Source organism: Leiobunum rupestre, chromosome 1 (genome assembly GCF_980474605.1).
Source record: "Leiobunum rupestre chromosome 1, qqLeiRupe1.1.hap1, whole genome shotgun sequence".
NCBI classification, from domain to species: domain Eukaryota; kingdom Metazoa; phylum Arthropoda; class Arachnida; order Opiliones; family Sclerosomatidae; genus Leiobunum; species Leiobunum rupestre.
This window is the reverse complement of record NC_143384.1, coordinates 86,784,631-86,810,742: the sequence shown is the minus strand read 5'-3', so window position 1 is coordinate 86,810,742 and position 26,112 is coordinate 86,784,631. Positions and strand designations below refer to the sequence as shown.

The window sequence follows — 26,112 nt, the reverse complement described above, 5'->3', positions numbered from 1 at the left end:
TCTTTATAAAAAGGGTGACTCGTCGAATTTTCATAGAGAAACGTTACTTTTACGTCACGAGTAACGCGCCCGATACATCTAAACAAGAAGGCCAATGTTACTTTATAGAAAGGCCTTTTTTTGATCGGGTTGTCTGGGTTCCTCGCGACACCGCCGTTATTGTCCCCAACTGGGCGATATTCCAACTCTTCTCTCGTTACGACTGTCGCAATCGGAACTTGGTCAATGAAGTCATAAAAAGGTTCTAGTTTGACGCAGTTGACAAACACCATTTCTCTGTTGAAAGTTGAGCTGCCTGCGTGGGCGCAGTGGGGCTTTTCAATCAGGGATTCAATCTGTTCCTTCGTCAAACGTCGCAATCGAACCAAACAATATCTATCTCCCGTTTTAAAATCAGTGTTGGATTGACGTGGCTTGGACTGGCGCACTGTGTCTTGGTGTTTACTGTTCGAGGCGCCAATTTGGTTTCCAGTTGGACCATGAATTCGGAGGTGAGCTTGGAGGGTTTTCTGGATAGCGAAGTTTAGGTCATAAGTGGGACATTTATGGGCCTTTATACCGTGAGGGTGATGTCTTATTTCGTGAAGATGTAAACTCTTCTTATGTCTGGTCCGGTATCCGAAAGGATTTCCTCCCGATTGTCTGGTTTTGTAACTGAACAAATCCCCCTTCTGAGCAGATTGGTCACACTGGGAAGGTTTCTCGCCCGAGTGAGTTCTTCTGTGGCAAATTAATACACCCTTGTGTGCAGTTGCGAAGTTACACTGGTCACACTGGAAGGGTTTCTCGCCCGTGGGAGTACTTTTGCGTAGAATCAAATCCCTCTTCCGTGCACATGCGTAGTTACACTGGTCACACTGGAAGGGTTTCTCGCCCGTGTGAGTTCTTCAGTGGCAAATCAAATCCCCCTTCTTTGCAGATTTGAAGATGCATTGGTCACACTGAAAGGGTTTCTCGCCCGTGTGAGTTCTTCTGTGGCAAATCAAGGAACCCTTTTGTGCAGACGCGTAGTTACACTGGTCACACTGGAAAGGTTTATCGCCCGTGTGAGTTCTTCTGTGGCAAATCAAGGAACCCTTTTGTGCAGACGCGTAGTTACACTGGTCACACTGGAAAGGTTTCTCGCCCGTGTGAGTTTTTCTGTGGCAAATCAAACTACTCTTATATGCAGACGCGTAGTTACACTGCTCACAGTGAAAGGGTTTCTCGCCTGTGTGAGTTCTTCTGTGGCGAATGAAATTATTCTTATCGTTCGTTGCGTAGACGCATTCTGAGCACTTGTGCATCTTCTCTTCTCGGCTGCTCATTTTGCCAGTTTCACTCTGAATCAAAGGCTCTTTTTGATTTATGAACGGGTGTTGCTTATACAAAGGCCTAAAACAAATAAAAATTAAAATATTAGCGAAAATAAATCAGAACGGACGAACAACTTTATCATTGGGCGCCAGTTAGTCGAATAAGCCACAATGATGACACGAAATTGTGTTATTTTATCAGCAGTCAAATTTGGATACAAACAAAAAAACAGCATATTTATTGTATTTTACGTTTATATTAATACCGGTAATTTTAAAATTGATGTATGTTTTTTAAACATCTATTAAACATTTTGATTATGTAAATAAAAATATTTTAACCAAGTTAACGAAAGAGGATAAATATTTATTTTATTTTATTTTATTTGGCGGTATTTATTACAATAGGTGTCATAATTTTTTTTAAGAATAGTGTGATTAATATTCTGGTAAACAATGAAGATTATAAGTCGAAGTTATCATTAAAAATTTTCTAAAAGGCAAGGAACATCAAACTAATATAAAGTTGTTTGAGATCATGGGCTTATGACTAAATAAATGTTAAGACGCCAATATTACTGTTTACTGAATATAAATAAAAATTAACTAGATTTTTGTTCAAGATGATAAAATAATGAAGAGATGGCAAAAATGCAGTGCAGATAAAGAACTTTCACTGGATCTGCCAATGACAGGGGTTTCTGGATTGCAACAAACTGTGTTTCTAAAGAATTTTATTTAATTTTTGTTTTACGTTTTAAATAAACTACACACCGTTAGACACTAATTTTCCAACAGCATCTCTTGTACTTGGAGGAAGCCCCTTGTACACTAACTCGCGAGTATGAGATGCGTCGTTTGCTAACTGCATCTGGCGAATGTTTCGAAATTACAAGCTGCATTTTACTAAAGGGTGGTTATTTTCGTTTAATTTGTGGTATTCGATATAGTTTTTCTTTCGGCCAAATTAAGTTTCGTCCTCTCTTAGTTATTTTTTCGCTTTTTTATAGTTAAAGTCAGTTCGATTAATTTTAATCGTGAATTTAATGTACAGGGTAATTGAAATATTGTTCGTAAATAATGAACCAAGTGATTAATAAAGCGTGGTCATGGCTCTTTCTTTGAGATAAAATTACTCTTTGGTTGTTAATGCTTAATGACAGGGTGTTTGAGATTATGATTTTATTGTTTTAATGAAAAAACGCCCATTTTCGACAAAATTTATCTTGGGTTATTATGGTACAAGATGATTGAAAATTGTTCAAATTTAAATTTCAAATTGAAAATATATTTCATACATCGGGGTATTGTGTGTACTTAAATATCCGTGACATCTTTTAACCTTTGAACCTTTGCATTTGAAGGTCAGGGATTGTCGTGTCTAATCGCGTACTCCATGTCCAATGAAAGCTAATGGTAGGCAGAATAACACTGAACGAAAGAATGACACCCAGTTTGAAAGACCGACAACGAACATTCTTTAATTTTTCCTCATTATATATCGAATAATAAACCAAATAAAAAATATAAATTAACAAACATTATTTACAAAGTAGATAAAAGCGATAACGCGAAAAAATGAATTTTTCCTGATTGTAACATCAAAAGTGCATAAGCGAAACATCCTCTCGGCCTTTGATAAGTTTATTCAACATCTTGATTCCCTGTAGTAAGTGCTTCGGTTTCTTCTTCACTGTCGAACGGCAGAAGACGCAGCTTAACGATTGGACGTTTTATTTCTCCCTTGCTGGTACGGAGACTGACGACTCTGGTTTGACTGTCGGAGCCAGGATGAATTTGCACCACTCTCGCGAGTGGCCAGCTCGAGGCGGACGTGGCATCAGATTTGACCAAGACCATATCCCCGATCTTTATGTTCCGTTGCGGCGTCATCCATTTCGGGCGCTGTTGCAATCTTGTAATGTATTCACGCAACCAGCGTTTCTGTACGTTCTGTAGAAGCCTTTGAAGGAACTGCCATCTGTTTAATTTGGGCATGGCGAGATGCGAAAGATCCGGATCAGGAATGGTTTGCAGAGATTCCCCGATCAGAAAATGTCCAGGAGTCAGGACTCGAAGATCCGTTGGGTCTGATGATAATGGCGTCAATGGTCTGGCATTGAGGCATCCCTCAATTTGTGTCGTTATGGTGGCGAACTCCTCATATGTAAGACGGGTTGGACCGACAACTCGATGGAGGTGATGTTTGACTGACTTTACCCCGGCCTCCCATAAGCCACCGAAATGCGGCGCCCCAGCTGGGTTGAAATGCCATGCTATCCCCAGGCTTGAAAGATGATTGGTGACGCCTTCGTTATGTGGACCGGAATGAATTAGGGTTGCCAACTCCTTAAGCTCTTTGACGTGAATCTTCGCAGAGCAGCTATGAAGGCCTCTGTCGCCAGTGACGATACGATCTCCAGATGTAGCGCCTTCGTGACAAAGCAGACGAACAGTGCTATATAGGCCTTGTATGTGGTTCTACTCCTCGGATTTATCGGACGTAACTGGAATGGTCCTGCATAGTCCACGCCAGTTCTGGTGAACGCACGGCAGTAGTGGAGTCTCGCTTTTGGTAAGTTGCCCATCATCTGCTTTACGGTTTCGGCTCGCTGACGAGTGCAAATAACGCATTTGCGAATATGATGCTGGATTGCGTCCCTTGCTCGTAGGATCCAGTATTTTAGTGAAATGACACCATGGACTAACTGAGCCCCGGCGTGTAAATTTTGTACATGCGCTTCCTGAATCACCATTTCCGTGAAGCGATGATGCCTCGGTAGCAAGATCGGATGCTTTACGTCAGTACAGAACTCTGCCTGCCTCAGTCTTCCTCCCACGCGCATGATTCCTGAGCCGTCCAATTCCGGATTTAGACTCAAGATGTTACTGGTGTTAGACAGCGGCTGTCGCGTTTCCATGGCTTCCATTTCCATGCGAAATGCAGTGTGTTGGACCAATTTCACCCATGTCATTGTTGCGTCTTCCAACTCTCGGGCGGTCAATGGACCTGTTATCAGAACAGCCGTAGTATGAAGATCCATTCTCTTGCACCGTTTGGCCCGGCAATTCCTTGTGAATCGTTGCATCCATGCTGTGACACGCCACAACCGCAAAAGCGTTGAGTATCTGGTTAGCATTGTCAGCTCGTTGATATGAGCCTTCGCCGCAATTATGGTTTTCCTTTCTTCGCATTGGATCGCATCAAGACTTACAGGATCCATCTTTGGGTATGAGGACCTGATGGATGCAAATGGTTCGGACAACCAAGCTGGGCCCTTCCACCAAAGTCGATGATTGATAAGGTCCACAACTGATGTCCCTCTGGAACCTACGTCGGCAGGGTTCTCAAGGCCAGATACGTGCCTCCATTGTTGAGCGGGGATAATTTCTTGTATTTTGGAAACTCGGTTTGCCACGAAAGTCTGCCATCGTCGAGGACAAGATGATATCCATTCAAGTACAATGGTGGAATCAGTCCAGGCGTTAATTTGGGTGAAGGCGAGTCCCAGCGAAGTCTGCACCGTTTCCATCAGCTCTGCAAGGAGGAGCGCACCAGAAAGCTCCAATCGCGGGATTTACCATACTTGATTCACTGTCGCCACTCTAGTCTTTGAAACGAGGAGAGATACGTGTACCAGTCCGGCAAGGTCTTCGGATTTCATGTAGACTACTCCGGCATATACTCTTTCGGAGGCATCCGAGAATCCATGTAGCTCAAGCTTAGCTACCGTAGCTGAGAAATGAATCCATCGGTCTAGACGCAAATCTCTTATTTGTTCGAATGATTCCTGGAACTCCCGCCATCTGGACTCGATATTTATCGAGAGCGGTTCGTCCCACCCGGCCTTGTCTCTCCAAACGTCTTGCATCAAAATTTTCGACGCGATTACGATAGGAGCTAGCCAGCCCATTGGGTCGAAAATTTTTGCGATCTCTGAAAGCAAGGTCCGTTTGGTAAGATTGTGATAAACGGTTGGAGACTAGATTCTGAAGAGAAAGCAGTCCTTTCGAGTATCCCAGTAGAGACCGAGGGTTTTTACAGGTGCTGCGTTGTCCATTTCTAGTACCTCCTGGGCAGCTCGCAACGCCTTTGGGACATCGGCCAGACATGTTGGTGAATTCGATGCAAATTTGCTCAGAGTGAAACCCGCGCTTCCTACGAGATGCCGTAATTGAGATATGACTTCCTTCGTTTGAACATCTGATCGCCCTCCGCTCATCACGTCGTCCATGTAGAAGTCTCTTTTGACGACGTTGCTGCCAATGGGTAGGTTTCCACCCCCGTATCACCCAACTCCTTCAAAACCCTTGTCGCTAAGAAAGGTGCGGACGATGTCCCGTAAGTAACAGTCAACAGCTCGAACTCTTGGATGGGCTGATCTAGTGAATCTCTCCATAGGCTGCACTGAAGTATGCGTTGCTCCGGTTCGATAAGGATCTGTCGATACATCTTGACAATATCCGCAACGAAGGCGACTTGGTGGATCCGAAATCTCATCACAATCGTATATAGAGAGTCTTGAACCACTGGACCAACCATTTGCGCATCGTACAGTGAGTATCCAGAGCTAGTTTTGACTGAGGCGTCGAATACTACCCGGAATTTATTTTTCTGATTCCAATCCTTGAGGACGCAATGATGCGGAATGAAATTCCACTGACGTAATGTGTCCTTTACTCTGAATTTTGACATATGACCCAGGGTTTCATACTCAGCCATAACATTGAAAAAAGCTTACCGTTAATTTTTATGAAACTTTAGTTATAGATACATCTCGATGCGGCGAATAATGTTTCAATGAGCGAAAAAGTTCAAAAATTAACCGTTGGATTTGTACAGAGTCTCAAAGTAATTGCCCCCATTAGTACTGTCTATTCGTTAAATACTATTAAAACTGAGTGTTTTGTTTCTATTAAAAATAACGTGGAAGCGAAAGTGGTTGTGGCTGAGCGGTTTGAGCATAAGCTTAGTAATCTTTCGTCCCAGGTTCAATTCTCGGCACTCTATTTTTTGATTTGCTCATTCTGATTTTTTTGTATTTAAAGACTAGATTTGATTCAATCCACGGCTAATTAATTTTTGGGAAGACATTTCTTCTACTAATATTTGCACGGAGATTTCAAAATATTTATCTTGTTTTGATATATCGGTAACGGAACTACATAACCGATTTCGGAATACTTTAAAGAATTACTCCATAACCCTTTGGTATTTTCAACCGGGACAAAATATGCTAGCTCGCCTTCTTAAGACCTATTTAAAGATATTTTTAGTTCAAAATGGTTTGACACTTGTCTAGACATGGTTCTTTTCCTGTTAGGTGTCTCCTTCCATAGATATAATAAAAGGTAATATTTGTTTTTTTTTTACACAATATCTTGTATAACTACATCTGCGTTGGGATTGGCCAGGGCTGGTCGATTACCAGCGTCAAGAACAGTATCGAATAGGGTAGTCCAAGGGTACTTCACATGGCGTTCGTGTTGGGCGAAACCTAAAAACCAAAGTGCACTGGTGATGTGTGCGCAAGTGCCCAATTTTCTAGCACCGGACTTACAAGTGCAATAGTACCCTAAAATGGGTTCTTCGTGGCCTTGGTGAGTTTCGTTCGGTTCTTCTATATAGTATGCTATCCAAAGCTGATATTTTCTCGAGTTTCTGAAACGCGAATATATTCTTAACCGAAGGAAACCGGGTTCGTCAATAAGTTCATCAATTTGAATTTCCTCGTTGTTTTCCCTCTGAAGTTTGTCTTGGATGTAAGATGGGGCCAATATAATGTGGTAAACACCTACAGTAAGCTCCCGCAAATAATCAAATGTTAATCGAGGAAAACGTGGTAAATGAGTTGCACTAAATTGTACCCATCTACCATTCCGTCTTTGTAACTGTTCCACCTCTACGCGGGCTTGAACTACATTAGCATTCTGCGCTTTTTCCAGAATTGAGCGCGCTAACTGTATATTAGCACCTTCCATCTGTATCGTTCCATGATATCTGTTAATAATAGCTCCTGCTATGCGAAAGAAATCGCCCAGATGGACGGCTTGGGTTATTTAGATTGTTCCATCGAAGAATTTAAACTTGTTTTTATAATGCCCATTTCGAGATTCAACGACCCATCTACATTTTGAAACCAATCTTGAGGCATTTGCCTCCACAGTTGAGAGCTGTCGTTCGTTTGGTCCTAGAACTGAAGGCATTTTATATGTAATTCCTACTTGTTGTAGTAATGGAATAGCGTCTCTATATATCCTCTGTCAACAATAAATATATCACCATCTTCAAAACAGGCTCTCATTTCGGCAGCGTCTTGTTCGAACTCGTTTCTCAATATGTTGGTATCGTTGTTTCTAGAGTCGGAAAAGTAAGGTCCCTGAACATCCAGTATATAGCCATCCGTACCAACAATTAACACGGGTTTTAATAAGGGTCGACCTTTGTGTACGCAATAAGACTAGCGTAACACTCTAAAGTTCGTACTTTTTTGAATATACGTATACGTTCCATCAATGCAAACAATTGCTCTGCCTAGCTCAGGTTCTGAATTATAGAGTTCGTTAGAAAAACCAGATACATGATTTTGTATAAATTCAGCCCTCGTTATCGCACGAAAGCCAATGTTCAGGGGTACAAATCTTAACATTAAAGATTTTCGAACCTTTGTAATTGTTAAACTGGTGTTTTGTCGAGATGAATAATTGAAAAGTACCGTCAAAAGGTCATCTGATAATCCTTGCCGCACTTTACATAAAAATGTCAGCAGATCTTTTTTAGAAATGTATCTCTGGAATTCTCCTTAATAATAATAATAATCAGCTAGGCTAATACCCAAGGCACCACCTTAGGCCTAAGTCATCAAGTGACTTTTGAAGCAATTAATTCAGGTGGCCGGGTTACAATGCGTAGGAGGGTGGTAGCAAGCCCTGCATGCCACGCGAACGAGCCAACAGCTCCCTACACTAACTATTACCGTTAACCTCGACAAGTTTTTATCCTTCAACTACAGGATCGCAAAAAATAAACAACTCTCTAAATTGCTCCTTACTAATTGGTGAAATAGATTTAAACTCTTCATCAGAAAAGCTGTTTTCGTCTTGAAACCTCTATTCAAGATTATTAATAACTGCCGTTCGTAAATTCAGAAGGAATGTTGACAGTTGAGGGCCTTTAAAAACGTACGGTCGGTTAACAAACCTTATACCTGGTAGCAAGTATTGAAAAATATTTCCTTCCTCATCTAGATGGATTGGGCAGCATCTTACACGTTCTGCACTGTTAAAAAAATTCGTTCAGAAGACGTTCAACTTAGAACAGTCTGTTCAGAAATGAACGATAGCGTTGTAAAGGTATGTAACAGAGAACGGTGTGTTCAAGATATTTTATTTCGTTCAAATAAGAACGAATGCTCTTTCGCCCTCTGGAGGAAGGCTTGTAAACTACACAATAGAATAGATTCGTTCCAATAGCTAGGAGATCGTTCCCCTTAGAACAGGTTTTACACACAATCCTATATGGATTTCTTTGTATTGGTTTCATGTACATGTACTAACATATAAGCGTGACCAAAAGTAATAAATAAGTGTGACACTATTTTGCGGAAAACGTCGTAAGGCCAAAAATAACAAATAAGTGTGGCACTATTTTGCGGAAAACTTCGTATGGCCAAAAGTAACAAATAAGTGTGACACTATTTTGCGGAAAACTTCGTATGGCCAAAAGTAACAAATAAGTGTGACACTATTTTGCGGAAAACTTTGTATGGCCAAAAGTAACAAATAAGTGTGACACTATTTTGCGGAAAACTTCGTATGGCCAAAAGTAACAAATAAGTGTGACACTATTTTGCGGAAAACTTCGTATGGCCAAAAGTATCAAATAAGTGTGACACTATTTTGCGGAAAACTTCGTATGGCCAAAAGTAACAAATAAGTGTGACACTATTTTGCGGAAAACTTCGTATGGCCAAAAGTAACAAACAAGTAAAACATCCATAAAGTAATAAATGAGTGGTTTAGAGTGCGCTTTGTTATGGGTAGTTTTTTCGTACATTATTATGTTGTTTTAAGTTAGTGTACTGGTTGATTAAACTATTACTCGTAGTAATTTATTTACAGGGTGAGTTACAACATGTTTTAATGAAGTTGTTTTTGTAGTTGTATGTACAGTGTGTTTGGAAATTGACCGAAGATTATATTTCATTGTTGGAGCGTAGCCCCTTCACTAGCGACTCAAATGGCGTTAGGTCTGTATCGATGTTTCTCAGAAACTACCACACCTATTGAAAAGAAACTTCACACAAATAACGATATAAATAACCTCCGTGTCCTAACGAAGTGGAAAACGAAAAAGGGTTGTGAAAGGTCCGAATTTATACGACACGCACCGTTTTTTTTAAGTATATTTTTATTCAATTGGCAAGGTAGACGAAATTCGTTCGGAAATGTTATTGCCCAAGTTCCAAAATTAAAATTAACAGAAAATATTTCGTAATATACTGCAATTTGGTTTGACGTTTTCAGCATAGAAATGAATTATACAATCATCTGTTACCAGTTCTCGGCCTTTCGGCTGAGAATAGAATGTAATATCTTTTGCGCAATGAAAAAGCTTTATTTAATTTACGCACATCACTTTCGTGGTAGATATTTTAAGCTTAATAAGATGGTTGTAGTTGAGGTTGGAACTAAATACAAATAATCTAGTTTTAGGCCTGGTTTTCCTTTTCGGTAGGCAACGGGTTATGATAGGTTACTTTAATTAATTTAGCATGATGAACCGCCGTCAGGAGACATGAGCTATAATTTTGGAAGCAATAACTCTATGTACTCTTTGTATTTCAAGTCGAACAATAAAGCGTTCTACCGCGAACGACAAAGTGTTCCGCGGCGAACGAGAAAATGATCCACGGCGAACGACAAAACGTTCTAATTTGAACAAAGAAGGTTTGTTCAATATAGAACATCTAAGTTCAATATAGAACATCTAAGTTCAATATTGAACCATAAACCATCGTTCTTTAGCGAACGAATATTTTTTGTTCATATTAGAACAAAATGGCGTTCTGTTACAGGGACAACCTTCTGAACGGCGATTTGTTCAAATTAGAACAATTTTTTTTAACAGTGTGGAATATAAACTTTCCTTGTAAGGAAAACTTGTGCACGACATTTATTCGATAGTACGTGAATGACGTCTACCGCGTTACAAAAGCTACAAGTAGCATTGGATGTTTGCGTCAGAGCGTTGAGCCTTAAACAAGATGGATCATCCTCTAAAACCCGAATTTCATTATTAATTGACCTTAAACAATTTATGCACAATCTAGTAACATCATTAACTTCAAGAGCTGGGCGACCCGCTACTTCGTGCCGAGTAATAGCGATGTTACGTCTAAGAAAATGATCTGCTCTATCAATACGAGCCATTTGACGCGAGGGACATCGAACGTCACATGTGTAGCAATGAATACGGTTTCTATGAGCCATATTGGGAAAGAATTAACTCTATTGAGTTCAAAGAATACTAATGATAACCCTAAAAGTGATAAGTTATTTTAAAGCACCTTAGGTAATAAACAACGCGTAAATTAATATCAAACGAATTGTAAAATTATTAACTATAGTATGAGATATATATTAAGGACTATTCAAGAAAGCATACGAAGTGTAAAGCAAATATATATCATCCAAGGTAATAGCAACGAGAAGTAAAAATATTGCAACGTTATATTTAGTCTTTACGACCTACGTGTTGTCTGGAAACGTGAGTTAATAAATATTAAAGAATCACTCCTTAAAAACCAAACCACTAAAAATATATATCTATTAACAATATTGACTTAATTGTTTATTACATAATTATGTCAATTATAATTAAAGCGAGAAAAATAACTCGTTAGGGAGATAACCGCGAGAAAGGCCTTTAGCAGAGAGGAATCATTGCCTTTCAGGAAAACGATCACAATTTCTTTAAAGATTCAATTCAAGGAAAATGCTGTCCCCGAGTTATTCACGATAATACCAGTTTATGGCACGGACAAAGGTAAAACCTGTGCGCTCGAAGGTAGTAAAAGATTTTATGCCCAAAACTTAAAATCGATACCCCTTCTACATAAAGCCAAATATTTGGTTTCCTTCTATTCGCCCAGAAGTAAGCAAAGTGATCTTACTAACATATAAACACAAAAACAATTATTGCATTTACGATAAGCGAAACCTAACAGACAACGTACGATATCTACTTAAGTGTCAAACCATTAAGATCTAAGTCAAATATGTAATTTGTCGATGCTCATAAGAAGGCTCCTAGTGGGAGCGTATCTAATTGCCGCTTTTTGAGAGGAGGTTAATAAATCAACCCGAACGAAAAAGCGCATTATGACTTAGGCCTAAGGTGGTGCCTTGGGTATTAGCCTAGCTGATAAGTATTAGTATTTAGTACACTGTTAAAAAAAATGTTCTAATTTGAACAAATCGCCGTTCAGAAGGTTGTCAATGTAACAGAACGCCATTTTGTTCTAATATGAACAAAAAATATTCGTTCGATAAAGAACGATAGTTGATGGTTCAATATTGAACTTAAATGTTCTATATTGAACAAACCTTCTTTGTTCAAATTAGAACGTTTTGTCGTTCGCGGTGGAACGCTTTGTCGTTCGCCGTCTATCATTTTCTCGTTCGCCACGGAACACTTTGTCGTTCGGCGCACATCATTTTCTCGTTCGACTTGGAATGCTTTATCGTACAAAGAGTACATAAATTTATTGCATTCAAAATTATAGCTCATGTCTTCTGCCGGCAGTTCATCATGCTAAAATAATAAAAGTAACCTAACCCATTGCCCACCCAAGAGGAAAACCAGGCCTGAAACTAGATTATTTGAATTTAGTTCCAACCGCAAGTACAACCATCTTATTAAGCTTAAAACATCTACCATGAGAGTGATATGCGTAAACTATATTAAACCTTTTCATAGCGTTAAAGATATTACATTATATTCTCCGGCGAATGACCGAGAACTGATAACAATCGATTTTAGAATTTATTTCTATGCTGAAAACGTCAAACCAAATTGCAGTATATTACGAAATATTTTCTGTTAATTTCAATTCTGGAACTTGGACAATTACATTTCCAAATGAGTTTCGTCTACCTTGCCAATCGAATAAAAATATACTTAAAAAAACGGTGCGGGTCCTATAAATTCGGACCTTTCACAACCCTTTTTTGTTTTCCACTTCGTTAGGACACGGAGGTTATTTATATCGTTATTTGCGTGAAGTTTATTTTCAATAGGTGGGGTAGTTTTTGAGAAACAGCGTTACAGACCAAACGCCATTTGAGTCGCTAGTGAAGGAGCTACGCTCCAACAATGAAATTGAATCTTCGGTAAATTTCCAAACACTGTACATACAACTACAAAAACAACTTCATTACAACATGTTCTAACTCACCCTGTAAATAAATAACTACGAGTAATAGTTTAATAAACCAGTACACTAACTTAAAACAACATAATAATGTACGAAAAAAACACTCATTTATTACTTTATGGATGTTATACTTGTTTGTTACTTTTGGCCTTACGACATTTTCCGCAAAATAGTGTCAAACTTATTTGTTATTTTTGGTCATACGTTGGAAGTGTCACTCTTATATGTTAGTACATGTACATGAAACCAATACAAAGAAATCCATATAGGATTGTGTGTAAAACCTATAGCTATTCTATTGTGTAGTTAACAAGCCTTCCTCCAGAGGGCAAAATAGCATTCGTTCTTATTTGAACGAAATTAAATATCTTGAACACACCGTTCTCTGTTACATACCTTTAGAACGCTACCGTTCATTTTTTAACAGACTGTTCGAAGTTGAACGTCTTCTGAACGCAGTATCAAAATCTAACGTGAGATTTCGATACCGCAATTTCAATATTACTTCTACTGTGATTTAAAAACGCGATGACTCGTCCCCCGTCGTTGCAAGGGCGTATCCAGTGTTTCTTTTTTATGGGTTAGTATTTCAAGGGGGACTGCTGACTGGGGTTCCACGATTTTCTAGAGTAACTCTACACTTCTGGTCATCATCATTTGAAGGGGGGTTGAACCCCCAAAACCCACTGAAGTACGCTTATGCGTCGTTGTAAAGCTTTTGTAATAAATATATCCATGGTAAAAAAATCTGGTAAAAAGAGTATAGCCAATATATAATGCATGGAAAAATTTCTCTGTACAAACCCAAAGGTTAATTTTTGAACTTTTTCGCTCATTGAAACATTATTCGCCGCATCGAGATCTATCTATAACCAAAGTTTCATAAAAGTTAACGGTAAGCACTTTTCAATATTTAACGTGCGGGGTCCTCTCATACTCTATTAAATACGCTTCCGATAAAGCTGAAGGTCTAGTTTTCGATAAAGCTTAATGTGTGTCGGTGGTTCTGTGGTATAACGTCCGCCTGTCAAGCAGGCGGTCTCGGGTTCGAAACCCACCAGATGCGATCGCAAATTGATTCTAAGACGAATACCGTAAACAATTGGTGGAAGCCCTGCCATTGGACGTTGAGAGGTTGCCTTACCACTCAGGAGTTGGAATAAACACAGCCATGATAAACGGCGCGGCGGTAGGCGTTAACGAAAAAAAAACCATCGCAAATTTATCCGTTAACGCTTACTGTCACACCGTGGTTTTGCCAACCTTTAAACTGCTAAAACGGTTATTCGACTGCGCAGTGGCGTAGCTAAGACCCGCGAGGCCCCCCCGCAAAACAATATTCGGAATTTTATCCGGTATCTAGTATATACTTTGATATGAAATTAGGGGGCCCCTAAAGCTCCGGGGCCCCCCGCGCTGCGGGGTCTGCGGGGGCCTTATCTACGCCACTGCGACTGCGTACGCAGTGATTACCAGCGCCGGCCCTAGGGCGGTGCGAACGGTGCGACCGCACCGGGCGCCGTCATAGGTGGGGGCGCCGAAACGGGATCGAAACGACGGGACCAATACCTTTTGACCGCAAGACCGAAACGCCTGAAATTATAATTTTGCACCCTAAAAAAATATCAAAGTAAGTAAACAAAATCAATAAAATATATTCTATTAACATATTATATTTAGTCATGCCCAACTATAGAAACTCTATTATTTCCATTCGTGTATTTTGCTTTACTATATTATTTCCCTTCCAAGTTCCACGTGCACGAAGTAATCTCGATTCGATTTCATTGGGAAATTAATCGGTAAATGATATCAAATTCTCGATAGAGCAGAACCAACGACGTAGTAAAGAAGAACAAAACGTAATTCGTTGTATTTGAAGCAAATTATTTGTTGTGAAATTAGTTAAAATTGTCAATTTAGAACGGTAGTCTAGAACTCTAGACGAAAGGCCCTCATGAAAGTTTCTAGTTGTGTAACGAACTTTCACAGAAGCAGTAAAATTTTCAGCAGAAGACAATTTCAGGTACTATGTGTCAGTATCTAACTTATTACTTTTATTAGTAATTAGTAATGAAATGAATACTAAACTTTTAACGTTAGTTTGGCCAAAATATAAGTTATATTAAATAACGAAAGTTAGGAACAATATTAGTAATAGTCCTGTAATCCTGTTTATAAAAAAAGTTACTTTTTATAAACAGGACTATTACTATAATAATAATAATAATAATATGGGTATACAGCAGATAGAAAGTTATATATATATATATATATATATATATATATATTTACATGTTTTTTATTTATTTTATTAGCAGCCACAAAACTTATCAAGGCGGGTCTTGAACACACGGCGTTGCGCGCTATTACAGCGCTTTTTGATAATTGTGGGGGTTTGCGCTCAGACCATTTGACCTAAAAAAACTCATTATATTGGACATTGTAGAGACCCTGAATAATTTTGAACGTCTCAATGAGATCATTTCTTGCACGCCTGTTCTTAAGGGACATTAAATTTAAGCGTTTAAGGCGCTCTTCGTAAGAATGAGTACGCATACCATTAACCAATTTCGAGGCTTTTTTTGTACTCTCTCGATATGCTCAATATCTTTGACTAGATGGGGCGACCAAATACTCGAGCAGTATTCGAGATGAGGGCGAATATATACAAAAGTTGTAAATTATTGTAAACGACTTAACACTGAAATGCGAAAAGGAACGGTGTAGTAAACAGAGAGCGCGCATAACACGAGCAGCAGCAGCGCGACCATGATTATAGAGCTCCAAACATACGGCCACTGAGCATAACCCCAAGATCACGGACTTCAGTTCGAGCCTCAATCAGCCTACCACCCAAACGGTACCCAAAAGAGGGGTTTTTATCCCCACAATGCAGTACCATTGACTTAGAGGCGTTGAAACCCATGCTTTTGGAAGACACCCATTGCTCAAGAGCTTCGATGTCTTTCTGTAGGGAAGTCGAGTCACCCAGTCACGAAATTTTGCGGCCTATTTTGTTGTCGTCTGCAAATAGTTTCAGAGAAGACTCCTTGACAACCTGGGGCATGTCATTAATGAAGATGACAAAGAGAGTTTGACCCAAAACCGAACCCTGGGGGACACCGCTGGTCACCTCACACCAAGAAGAACGCGCACCCCCCAAAACAACCCGCTGAGAGCGACCAGTCAAGAATTCAGAAATCCAATGTACAATCGTAGAGGGGACCTCTAAAAGCTCCAGTTTACGAATAAGTAGAGAATGTGGCACCGTGTCGAAAGCTTTCCGCAGGTCCAAATAAATTAAATAAAATGAGTCACCACCATCAAGACATCGAGTGACCTCCTCAAGAGTTGACAACATATTAGTGAAACAAAATCGCCGTAACAGGAAACCATGTTGATCTTTAGAGAAGAACGATCGACCCTCGAGGAAAGACACCAAGGTATCTCGAACATTTGTCTTCAAATGTTTACAAGGGATACAGGTGAGACTAATGCCTCTAAAATTATCATAGGCACAGGAGCCAGGGGTTTTACGGATAGCACGGATGATCGCATGTTTCCACAACCCAGGAAGTCTACCCAGTGAGATAGAGCGCGTATAAAGAGAGAGTACAGGCGAGGCTAAAATCGAAGCACCCTCGCGTAGCAGCCGAGGGTGAACATTAGCAACCGATAGTCGTTGTAGGTAGCGTCTAACAGTGGAGTACGTCAAACCGAAGTCAAGAGGAGTTAAATCGCTAGTAAATTTCGAAAATAGATCTTCTAAATACACAGCCTCCAAATGAGACTCCACAGTGAAAATATATTAAAATATCACGAATATACGACAGCATATGGGGGGGGGCCACAATGAGATCTCGCACCACCAGAAAAACTTCTAGGGACCGCTACTGGTGATTACCCTTTGTCCGGAAAATGCGAACGCGTTCGCAGGCCTGACAGACAGACCTACAGACAGACACGGTGGTTGTATAACCCCTCCTAGGGTACAAAGTCCTCTCGGAGAGGTAAAAAGGGATTTATATGCCGGAGGGCCGCTACACTCAGTTTCGCCCATGCATTTCGCCTGGGGCCGCGAGACCTCTAAGCACGGCCCTGATTTCATGTGTAGGACAACGGTAAAAATTGCATTGACGAGAATTCATTGCAACAACTTTGCAATGAAGGAAACACAAGAGCAGATACCAAAGTAAGTCACTTTATACCATAAGCAACATAAAATACACAAGTATGACACATTGACACTTCATTTCACCTTATGGGGCTGTTTTTAGTAATAAATTGCATGTTTAAGGACTGAGAACGCTCCGCGAGTTCTTACTAATCTTTGCACATGGATAAATCGACGCAGCAATGGAATTTCCCTAGCTGGTACAAATACGTTCCCTCATAACGCTCTAGCTATAAATAAATCTAAATCTGTATCCGCGCATGCGTGGAAACGGCGTACACGAAGATTAATTAGCCTCTTCAATTTATATAGAACCAATTAGTGGCCAACGCGCGAAACTCAAAAACTGCTGGATTTTTGTCTGCTAAATAGACGCTTTTTGATTCGCTCCATATTTACTAGATCTTGACGGAACAGATAAATTAACCGCCAAACTTTCAATTATTGATAAAAATTTCAGTTAACTGTTTATTTATGCATATTATTCGCGGTTTAATATGCAGAAAATAATTATAATTTTCGGCGATGGATAAAAACCAATAAAACTTATATTTTTTATCCAAACCCCGAGCTCTAATATTTACCATGGTAACCAACTATAGATAGCGCTCTACAGCAACCGATGGAGGACGATTTTTCGGAGGTCAATCACACACGTAATTCTATCAAACAGCAACTGCGAAACTACTTCGACAATCTCGTCTCTGATTTTAATTCCATTTACCATCGAAGCTAGCGTTTTTACTTAGTTACTGCGCTTTAATTTCAGATCCGCAAAGTTAACGCCAACCAGAGAGGGCATTGAAAGCATTCCGATTTCTTTAGCTCGCTGACAGTTTACAGATTCGACCGCTATATATATTCGTCAGCTATATGATAATGATTCAATAGGATCGCTATGAGCTGAGGGGATATTATTGGTCTAGTTCGGAAAGTTTTTGGGAAATACCTGGACGGCTCGGAATGTCTGACACCATGGTCTTGTGACCGAGAGAAAACACTTTCATTAGCGAGGGATTACATTTTAGCTTTGCTAAAACCTGAAGGCAGGGATTTTGTTTATAATTTATTGTGAGAGAATGGTTTAATTAATTTGCTTAATTTTATATTTCATAGCGGGGGCTGATCGAGTTCTATCACTTGTATTAAATTAATTCCTAGGTGGCGTTCAAAGGTTATGTAGGTTTTTTAGTTTAACATTAGTTTTAATTATGTTTAACATTGGAAATAGTTTTTATTAAATAGTTCTTTGAATTCTAATTAAAAATACTTAAGAATAATTACAAATCTAGAGGGTCAAGAGTGCGGGGGAAAATGATTAATCTAGGCGGCTATGATAATGATTATATGGATTAAATCCTGATTAAGATGATCAAATCGAGTTAGTGATTAATCCAATTAAATCGCGATTAAGATGATTAAATCACGGTAAGATGATTAAATCGCAGTTAAGATGATTAAATCGCGGTTAAGATGATTAAATCGGGGTTAAGATGATTAAATCGCGATTCATATGATTAAATCTCGGTTAAGATGATTAAATCACGATTAAAATTATTAAATCACGGTTAAGATGATAAAATGGAGTTAGTGATTATTCTGATTAAATCACGATTACGATGAATAAATCACGATACAGATGAATAAATCACGATACAGATGAATAATTCACGATCAAAATTATTAAATCACCTTTAAGCTAATTAAATCGCGATTTTATAAATAAATATATTCCAAATTAAGATGCATAAATGGGCTAACATACGAGTAAGATGATTAAAAGGATTAGGTTGAGATTAAGATGATTAAATTGAGATTAAGATGATTAAATTGAGATTAAGATGATTAAATTGAGATTAAGATGATTAAATTGAGATTAAGATGATTAAATTGAGTTAGTGATTAAACCGATTAAATCTCATCTAAGGTGATTAAATCAAGATTAAGCTGATTAAATTGCGATTAATAAATAAATATATTCCACAAATAAAATCCCACATTTGTTATTAAAATTCTAAAATTAAACTATTGTTTCGTCTAAAATAATATAGAACTCGTCATGTCTCCTACTTTACATAAAATGTTTTAACATAAAAACTGCTTACCCGTATTCGTATACCTGCTACCAGTTTACGGGCAACGGTTCGAGGCTTTGTTTGTCTGTTATTAAGGTAAGTTTTATATTGTAAATTTATCTTGTTATTTTATTGGATAGGCGTTTTATGATTAGCACAGTTTATAATTGTTTAAGTATCGAGTGTTAAGTATGGTCAGTTTCGTAAGAATCGTATCTGATATTTTAGAGATTTTGGGCCTTGGCCAACGGGGGCACATCTCTTTTCATTTTCAACGGGACCTACTAAAAAGCATACCGTGCATACCAGTTAGCCAAGATAAGAGCGAACTTGGCCAGCCTATACATATCGTTTTATCTTCATTTTCGCGCAATGTTTTGAATGTTTATCCATTTTACCCAAAAATTTTTTCAGTTTAAATTACTTTGAATGTGGAAATTAAATTAACTCAATTTAAACTTGACATTTAATTGTTTTTACTTAATTTCCTTTATCAAAGGGCATACCTGATAAAAAATCTCGAAATATTCATTTTAAATTAAAAATAATAATCTATCAAATGGCAACTTTAAGGGGCGCATTGGCGGGGTTTTTGAAATTTATAAAAGTCACGAAAACGTAGATATTAAAGCAAGTGTCGGCTCTAGTATTATTGCGTTCTTTATCGACATATGTCGCCACCGTGCAAATTTAAACAAGTTGATTAGGCACATTACCCAGCATAATTTACCTATATGGCGTGGCCAAAAAGCATGCTTTTAGCTAATTGGGTAATCGTTATCACGTATCAGAAGGATTATTTGTAATCACGTGCTCATTCGACCTCGCTTGGATTGGCTTTTCGGCAAACACGTAATTGTCGACTTAAAAATAAACGATAAAATGTTTTTCAAAGTCGATACTAGGTGGAAGCACCTTCCCGGCGATCTGAGCAACCATAGTCGTCTTTGATACATAGACCCAATCAAAAATAACGTAGGCAATGATAGAGCCGACACTTGCTTTAAGTTATTCGCGCTCTGTTTGCTGCCAAGCCCAGAACTAGAGACCAATTTTCAACCAAAAGTATCTGCCTCTATCGTTAAAACTGTACCAAATATCTCCCAGGTTAACCAAAGAAGAAAAATTCTACTCATTGATTACAAAATCCTTAATCTACTACAATCTATGTTTATTAAAATAAAAGAGGGTGTCTGAAATTGCTCTGACTTTTATTTCTTAAAACGTAAATTGAACTTTAAATTCTCAGATTGTAAGGTAATATACAGGGTGTCTTTATTTGATCGGCCCAGTCATTTTTCTCAAAAACTATACCTTCTAGAAATTTTCGGAATGTATTCTCTCGGTGGAGATCGTTGCTATTTGTGAATTTCAGAAAAGTCGTGAAATGTTTCACGGTTTTAGAATTTGTAGTTTTTGAACGCTAGGTGGTAGACGAAACAGTTTCAATGAGTAAGTTGTAGAGCATACTCGAAAACCTTTAATGGAGTTGGTGTGGTCAAAATCATACATTTTGTCACTGAAATAATAGGTCATGAAAATACCCTGTATACGTTACCATATTTTAAATGATTTGTTTTCAATCGAAAATAAATTTATTACAATTTAATTAGTAGTCAAATATAGCAGTAACCATGGGTCATAAGACGCCGACCGGGTTGAAAAAAAGAGATGAACATAATAGGGAAAACTTAGTTGCTTCTCCGGGGCATTTATAGTAGAGATAGTATTAGTTTACCAGGATGACGTCAGGGTGTAACCTAAATGCCCCGACTAATGATTCGTAAGAGTAATTTTATTGCATTAGCCAAACATGATTTATAGCAGCGGATAAATTTATATAACGTATTTCTTTGCTATTTTTACCTATCTAACGAGCAGTAGTAAAAAGCTGTATTACGATGGAGAAGCTTTAAACATTCCGTCCCGGTGTAAGCGTATAATTTTCGCTTATGCCCTTGTGCTAATTTACGGCATTTATTCAGTTACCGTACGTAGGCTTTGAAACCTCGACCAATCGGACCTATTGGAAGCTAGGAGCAACAAACAGTCAAGGAGAACACAGATAGAAAAGCATTTTAGGCCGGGAAAGGGGGTTTAGGTAAATTTATTTTTGTTGATCAATTTGTTGTTAGTTTTACATTCTATTTTGGCTTTAATATTCTGAACTTTTCCTTTTCAATGGTGGAAATGAGAAATTTACGCACGAAAACGCTCGTCTTAATTTGAACTCACCTGCCGACAAAGATTTGGAAATTGATGGGGGCAAGTTAACTCAAACCCTTGGTAAATAATCTGCCCTATGGAGACATAATTACTTTGTCGTATGAGTTAATTTTTATATCTTTAGCTCCATAAAAACAGTAATAGTAAGTGTAGCGAGCTCTTGGGCTCCTGCGCAGTTTAGCCCGGCCATCTAGAATAATATGGCATGGAAAGTCGCTAGCTGACTTGGGTAGTGCCTTGTGTGTTATCATCGCTTATTATTTTGGTTATTCTTGTTATTGTTAACTCGCTTTGAATTTACAAAAAATGGAAGGGGAAAATTTCGTTAGCTTACCCGTTCTTGTAAAATGGGCAATTCTCCTACCATCACAGTACGGTGGCTACGGCCTTGCACGATAGTCCTTGAAGGTCTTGGCTACAACGCAAAATTCGACCAGTGACTGTTTTCCCCTTCACCAACAGCAATTTTGTATTACATTTAAGCTCGCATTAACTTGGACAAAAGTCGTCCCAAGTGAATGATAAAAGTAAAATGATAAAAAATTCCCGTCAAATTGTTTCGAAAATCTACAGAAAATGTAAACGGCAAAATATGACGACTTCCATGAAACCCCCTGAAATTTAATTTATTTCGTGAGATATATTTTCATTTTATCTTGTTTGAAATTTAGAATTAAATCTGAATAGCATTAATTCCTTTTTGACGTCACCCCCCGGGGGCGAGGGGCTGATTACTCCGCGTAATCGGTGTACAGAACCGTACCTTTGACTGTACTAATGGGATTACGCGTAATCTTTGAAGTCCCTGCGTTTGGCAGTGCTAATCTAAGCGTAATCCGGTGTACAGACTTTCTAAGAGTGGTTAGGCCCTCGCCCGGAGGTAAAAGAGGCTGCTATTTTCAATGGGGATTTCGACGGTGGTGTTGGTGTTGAAGAGGATGATCAACAACCATTTCTTATCAACAGCGTGTGGTAACGATTTAATTGATGCGGGGTTCGAATAGGGCTAAGTTTCATCTATCTAACTATACCAGTGCCGAACCTTTGTTGTTGATCAAAGGGGTGCTCCCTCCCGATTTGGAAATCTGACGTAAACGTCGTTCCGAAATTTAATAAATTAATTCAAAACGGTTCGCAAATCTTGTTTCATTACATTAGACTAAAACGATACCGCGATTCGTGAGATATATCTCATGATCGCGATACCCCTTACAGTAATACCTAGTATCAATATTTGTACATCGGTCTTGTACGCTTGGTGGAAATTTCGATATATTTATTGTAAACAAAAACGCGGCTTACGGATGGCAATCAAATGTTGTGGCCATTACGGGTATGTAGATTTTTGTATCCTCTGATCTAGGAATATGAAAACTCGGTACCCTGGAATAGAAAAGTGTATTCCCCCACTACGAGCTAACCTCTCTCTCTACGGCAACGCAGCGCGAGCCAGAATCGTGGACATACGAGCTTAGCGCCATCTTTTCTACATGTTTTTAAAAAATTCGTCTTCTAGTTTTCAAATATTAAAATTCATTGTCTATTCCAACTAAAAACACGGGACTAGAAATACGCGAAAAGAAAAACTAGCAGACGAAAAGCCGATTAAAAGTGTAAAGGTTCTACGATAGATGGCGATACTTGTTATGTCCGTGAATTTTTTACTGCTCCGCCTAAAACGGGAGACGACCACTCCAGGTTTACTTGAATCCTCCTAGCTCTGATCTAAGTAAGAAACGGATAAAAAAGCAAAACCCTAAGCAAATATGAATAAATTTAAAAACTTGAATGACTTATTCGCGTATTTATCACTCTTAGCAATGAAGTCCTTCTGTGTTCCTTTAAACGAAATATACAAACAGCGTCGATCACAAGATGGCGACCGTCAAAAATGACACAGTTTTAAAAAGTATGCGCTAACCAAGGGGGTACCTTGAGTATTGGTCTAGATGACCTCGGAAATTTCGTATGAGTGTAAATTTTATTTCCCTTTAAAACTATATTATCCTCTCAAATACTTGTCCCTTCTTAGCCGCAGTAAACTGACACACGGTTACCTATATATCTTATTTTTCTTTTAATATATGAACAAGAATTGATCTCTTTATATATAAAGAGAATGTTTATATTCCGTCGATTTTTCCCTTCGCTCCCGTTGCAGCTCTAGGACCAGAACCAAGCTCATCCGCTTAAAATTCAATCTATTCCAGGTTGGGCATTATTGGCTCTCTAAATATGACGTCCTCTTGACTCGTTTGATAAGAACACCTCCTTTTTCATTTCCTCTCCCCCTTTACTTGATTCCCCCGGTTCATGATGCGTTGCGACTGACGGAATATAAACATTGTCTCTATATATAAATAAATCAATTCTTGATAAGACCCTTCTTCATAACTGCAGTTTAATTTAATTTTAGTTAAAAATGAGATATTATTTACCAATCCGCATACGCTCTCTTGTGATATTTAAATTTAGTGCCAATGTAAAACTAAGATACACGAAACCATCTTTTTCTAAATATTTGATCCGTGACCTTGAAATGCTTAGGTACAAAGACCGTAACAAAGGTTAAACGATGTCAGGGATATTTAAATACACACAATACCCCGATGTATGAAATATATTTTCAATTTGAAATTTAAATTTGAACAATTTTCAATCATCTTGTACATTAACTTAATGAACGTACTATAGCAACCCAAGATAAATTTTGTCGGAAATGACCCTTTTTTCATTAAAACATTAAAAACATGATCTCAATCACCCTGTCATTAAGCATTAACAGCCAAAGAGTAATTTTAACTCAAAAAAAGAGCCATGGCCACGCTTTATTAATAACCCTGTACATTAAATTAACGATTAAAATTAATCGAGCTGACATTTTAACTAAACAAAGTCGTAAAAATAACTAAAAGAGGCCGAAACTTAATTTGGTCGAAAGAAAAACAATTTCGAATACCAAAAAATAAATGAAAATATCCACCCTTCTTATCTTAAAAAAACATTTTCGAATACTACAAATTAAATGAAAATATCCACCCTTCTTATTAAAAAAAAAAACAATTTCGAATACTACAAATTAAACTAAAATATCCACCCTTCTTATTAAAAAAAAAACAATTTCGAATACCACAAATTAAATGAAAATATCCACCCTTCTTATCTTAAAAAACCATTTCGAATACCACAAATTAAATGAAAATATCCACCCTTCTTATCTTAAAAAACAATTTCGAATACCACAAATTAAATGAAAATACCCACCCTTCTTATCTTAAAAAAAAATTTCGAATACCACAAATTAAATGAAAATATTCACCCTTCATATCTTAAAAAACAATTTCGAATACCACATATTTAATGAAAATATCCACCCTTCTTATCTTAAAAAACAATTTCGAATACCACAAATTAAATGAAAATATTCACCCTTCATATCTTAAAAAACAATTTCGAATACCACAAATTAAATGAAAATATCCACCGTTCTTATCTTAAAAAACAATTTCGAATGCCACAAATTAAATGAAAATACCCACCCTTCTTATCTCAAAAAACAATTTCGAATTACACAAATTAAATGAAAATATCCACCCTTCTTATCTTAAAAAACTATTTCGAATACCACAAATTAAATGAAAATATGAAAATATCCACCCTTCTTATCTTAAAAAATAATTTTGAATACCACAATTTAAATGAAATTATCCACTCTTCTTATCTTAAAAAACAATTTCGAATACCACAAATTAAATGAAAATATCCACCCTTCTTATCTTAAAAAAACAATTTCGAATACAACAAATTAAATTAAAATATCCACCCTGTAATATAATTTTTGTTATACGAACTGGAGAGCTAGCACATCTTTTGTTTATATTCTGTAAACATTAATATTGGCGTCTTAACATTAATTATGTCATAAGCCCATGATCCCACAACTTTAGTTAAATGTTTCTTGTTATTGGGATAAATCACACTACTCTTAAAAAATGTATGACAAAATATCTCGCGTATTATAGCCATTTTGGTCGAGAAAATCTTTTAAGGCATAATTCACCCCGAACCTATTGTTATAAATACCGCCAAATAAAATAATATTGATATCTATCTATCTTAAATATTTTAATTCAAATAATCAAAATGTTTAATAGATTTTTAAAAACATACAATAAATTTTAAAAGTAGCGGTATAGTATAAAACGTTATATACAGTAAATCATGAATTCTGTTGTTTGTATTCAAATTTGTCTGCTGATAAAACTATACTTTTTTTCGCGTCATCATTATTACTATTTCGAATAACTGGCGCCCAATGATAAATGTTTTTCGTCCATCCTGATTTATTTTCGCTAATATTTTAATTACTTATTTGTTTTAGGCCTTTGTATAAGCAACACCCGTTCATAAATCCCAAAGAGCCTTTGATTCAGAGTGAAACTGGCAAAATGAGCAGCCGAGAAGGGAAGATGCAAAAACTCTCAGAATGCGTCTACGCAACAAACGATAAGAGTCATTTCTGTTGCCACAGAAGAACTCACACGGGCGAGAAACCCTTCCAGTGCGACCAGTGCAACTTCGCATCTGCACGAAAGAGTCATTTAATTATCCACAAAAGAACTCACACGGGTTAAAAACCCTACCCGTGTGATCAGTGTAACTACGCATCTGCGAGAAAGGGTAATTTGATTCTCCACAGAAGAACTCACACGGGTGAAAAACCATTTCAGTGTGACCAGTGTAACTTCGCATCTGCACACAAGGGTCTATTGATTGGCCACAGAAGAACTCATACGGGCGAGAAACCCTTCCAGTGCGACCAGTGCAACTTCGCATCTGCACACAAGGGTGCATTAATTCACCACAGAAGAACTCATACTGGCGAGAAACCCTTCCAGTGC

At 38.0% G+C, this 26,112-nt stretch overlaps 1 protein-coding gene and 1 long non-coding RNA gene across 2 annotated transcripts in view; one reads left to right on the top strand and one right to left on the bottom strand.

Moving 5' to 3' along the window:
* Positions 1 to 303: 303 nt before the first annotated feature.
* LOC149968674 (uncharacterized) overlaps positions 304 to 26,112 on the bottom strand; it is a 140,316-nt gene continuing 114,507 nt past the window's right edge. Inside the window, exon 2 of the mRNA XM_090154970.1 lies at positions 304 to 1,374. Within this exon, the coding sequence (XP_090011096.1) occupies positions 888 to 1,307 (420 nt within the window). The 5' untranslated portion in view covers positions 1,308 to 1,374 and the 3' untranslated portion in view covers positions 304 to 887. The remainder of the gene's footprint in view (positions 1,375 to 26,112) is intronic.
* LOC149968679 (uncharacterized) lies at positions 19,024 to 25,955 on the top strand. The gene is made up of 2 exons (XR_016472711.1): positions 19,024 to 19,081; positions 25,593 to 25,955. It is a non-coding gene; the product is annotated as an uncharacterized LOC149968679 (long non-coding RNA).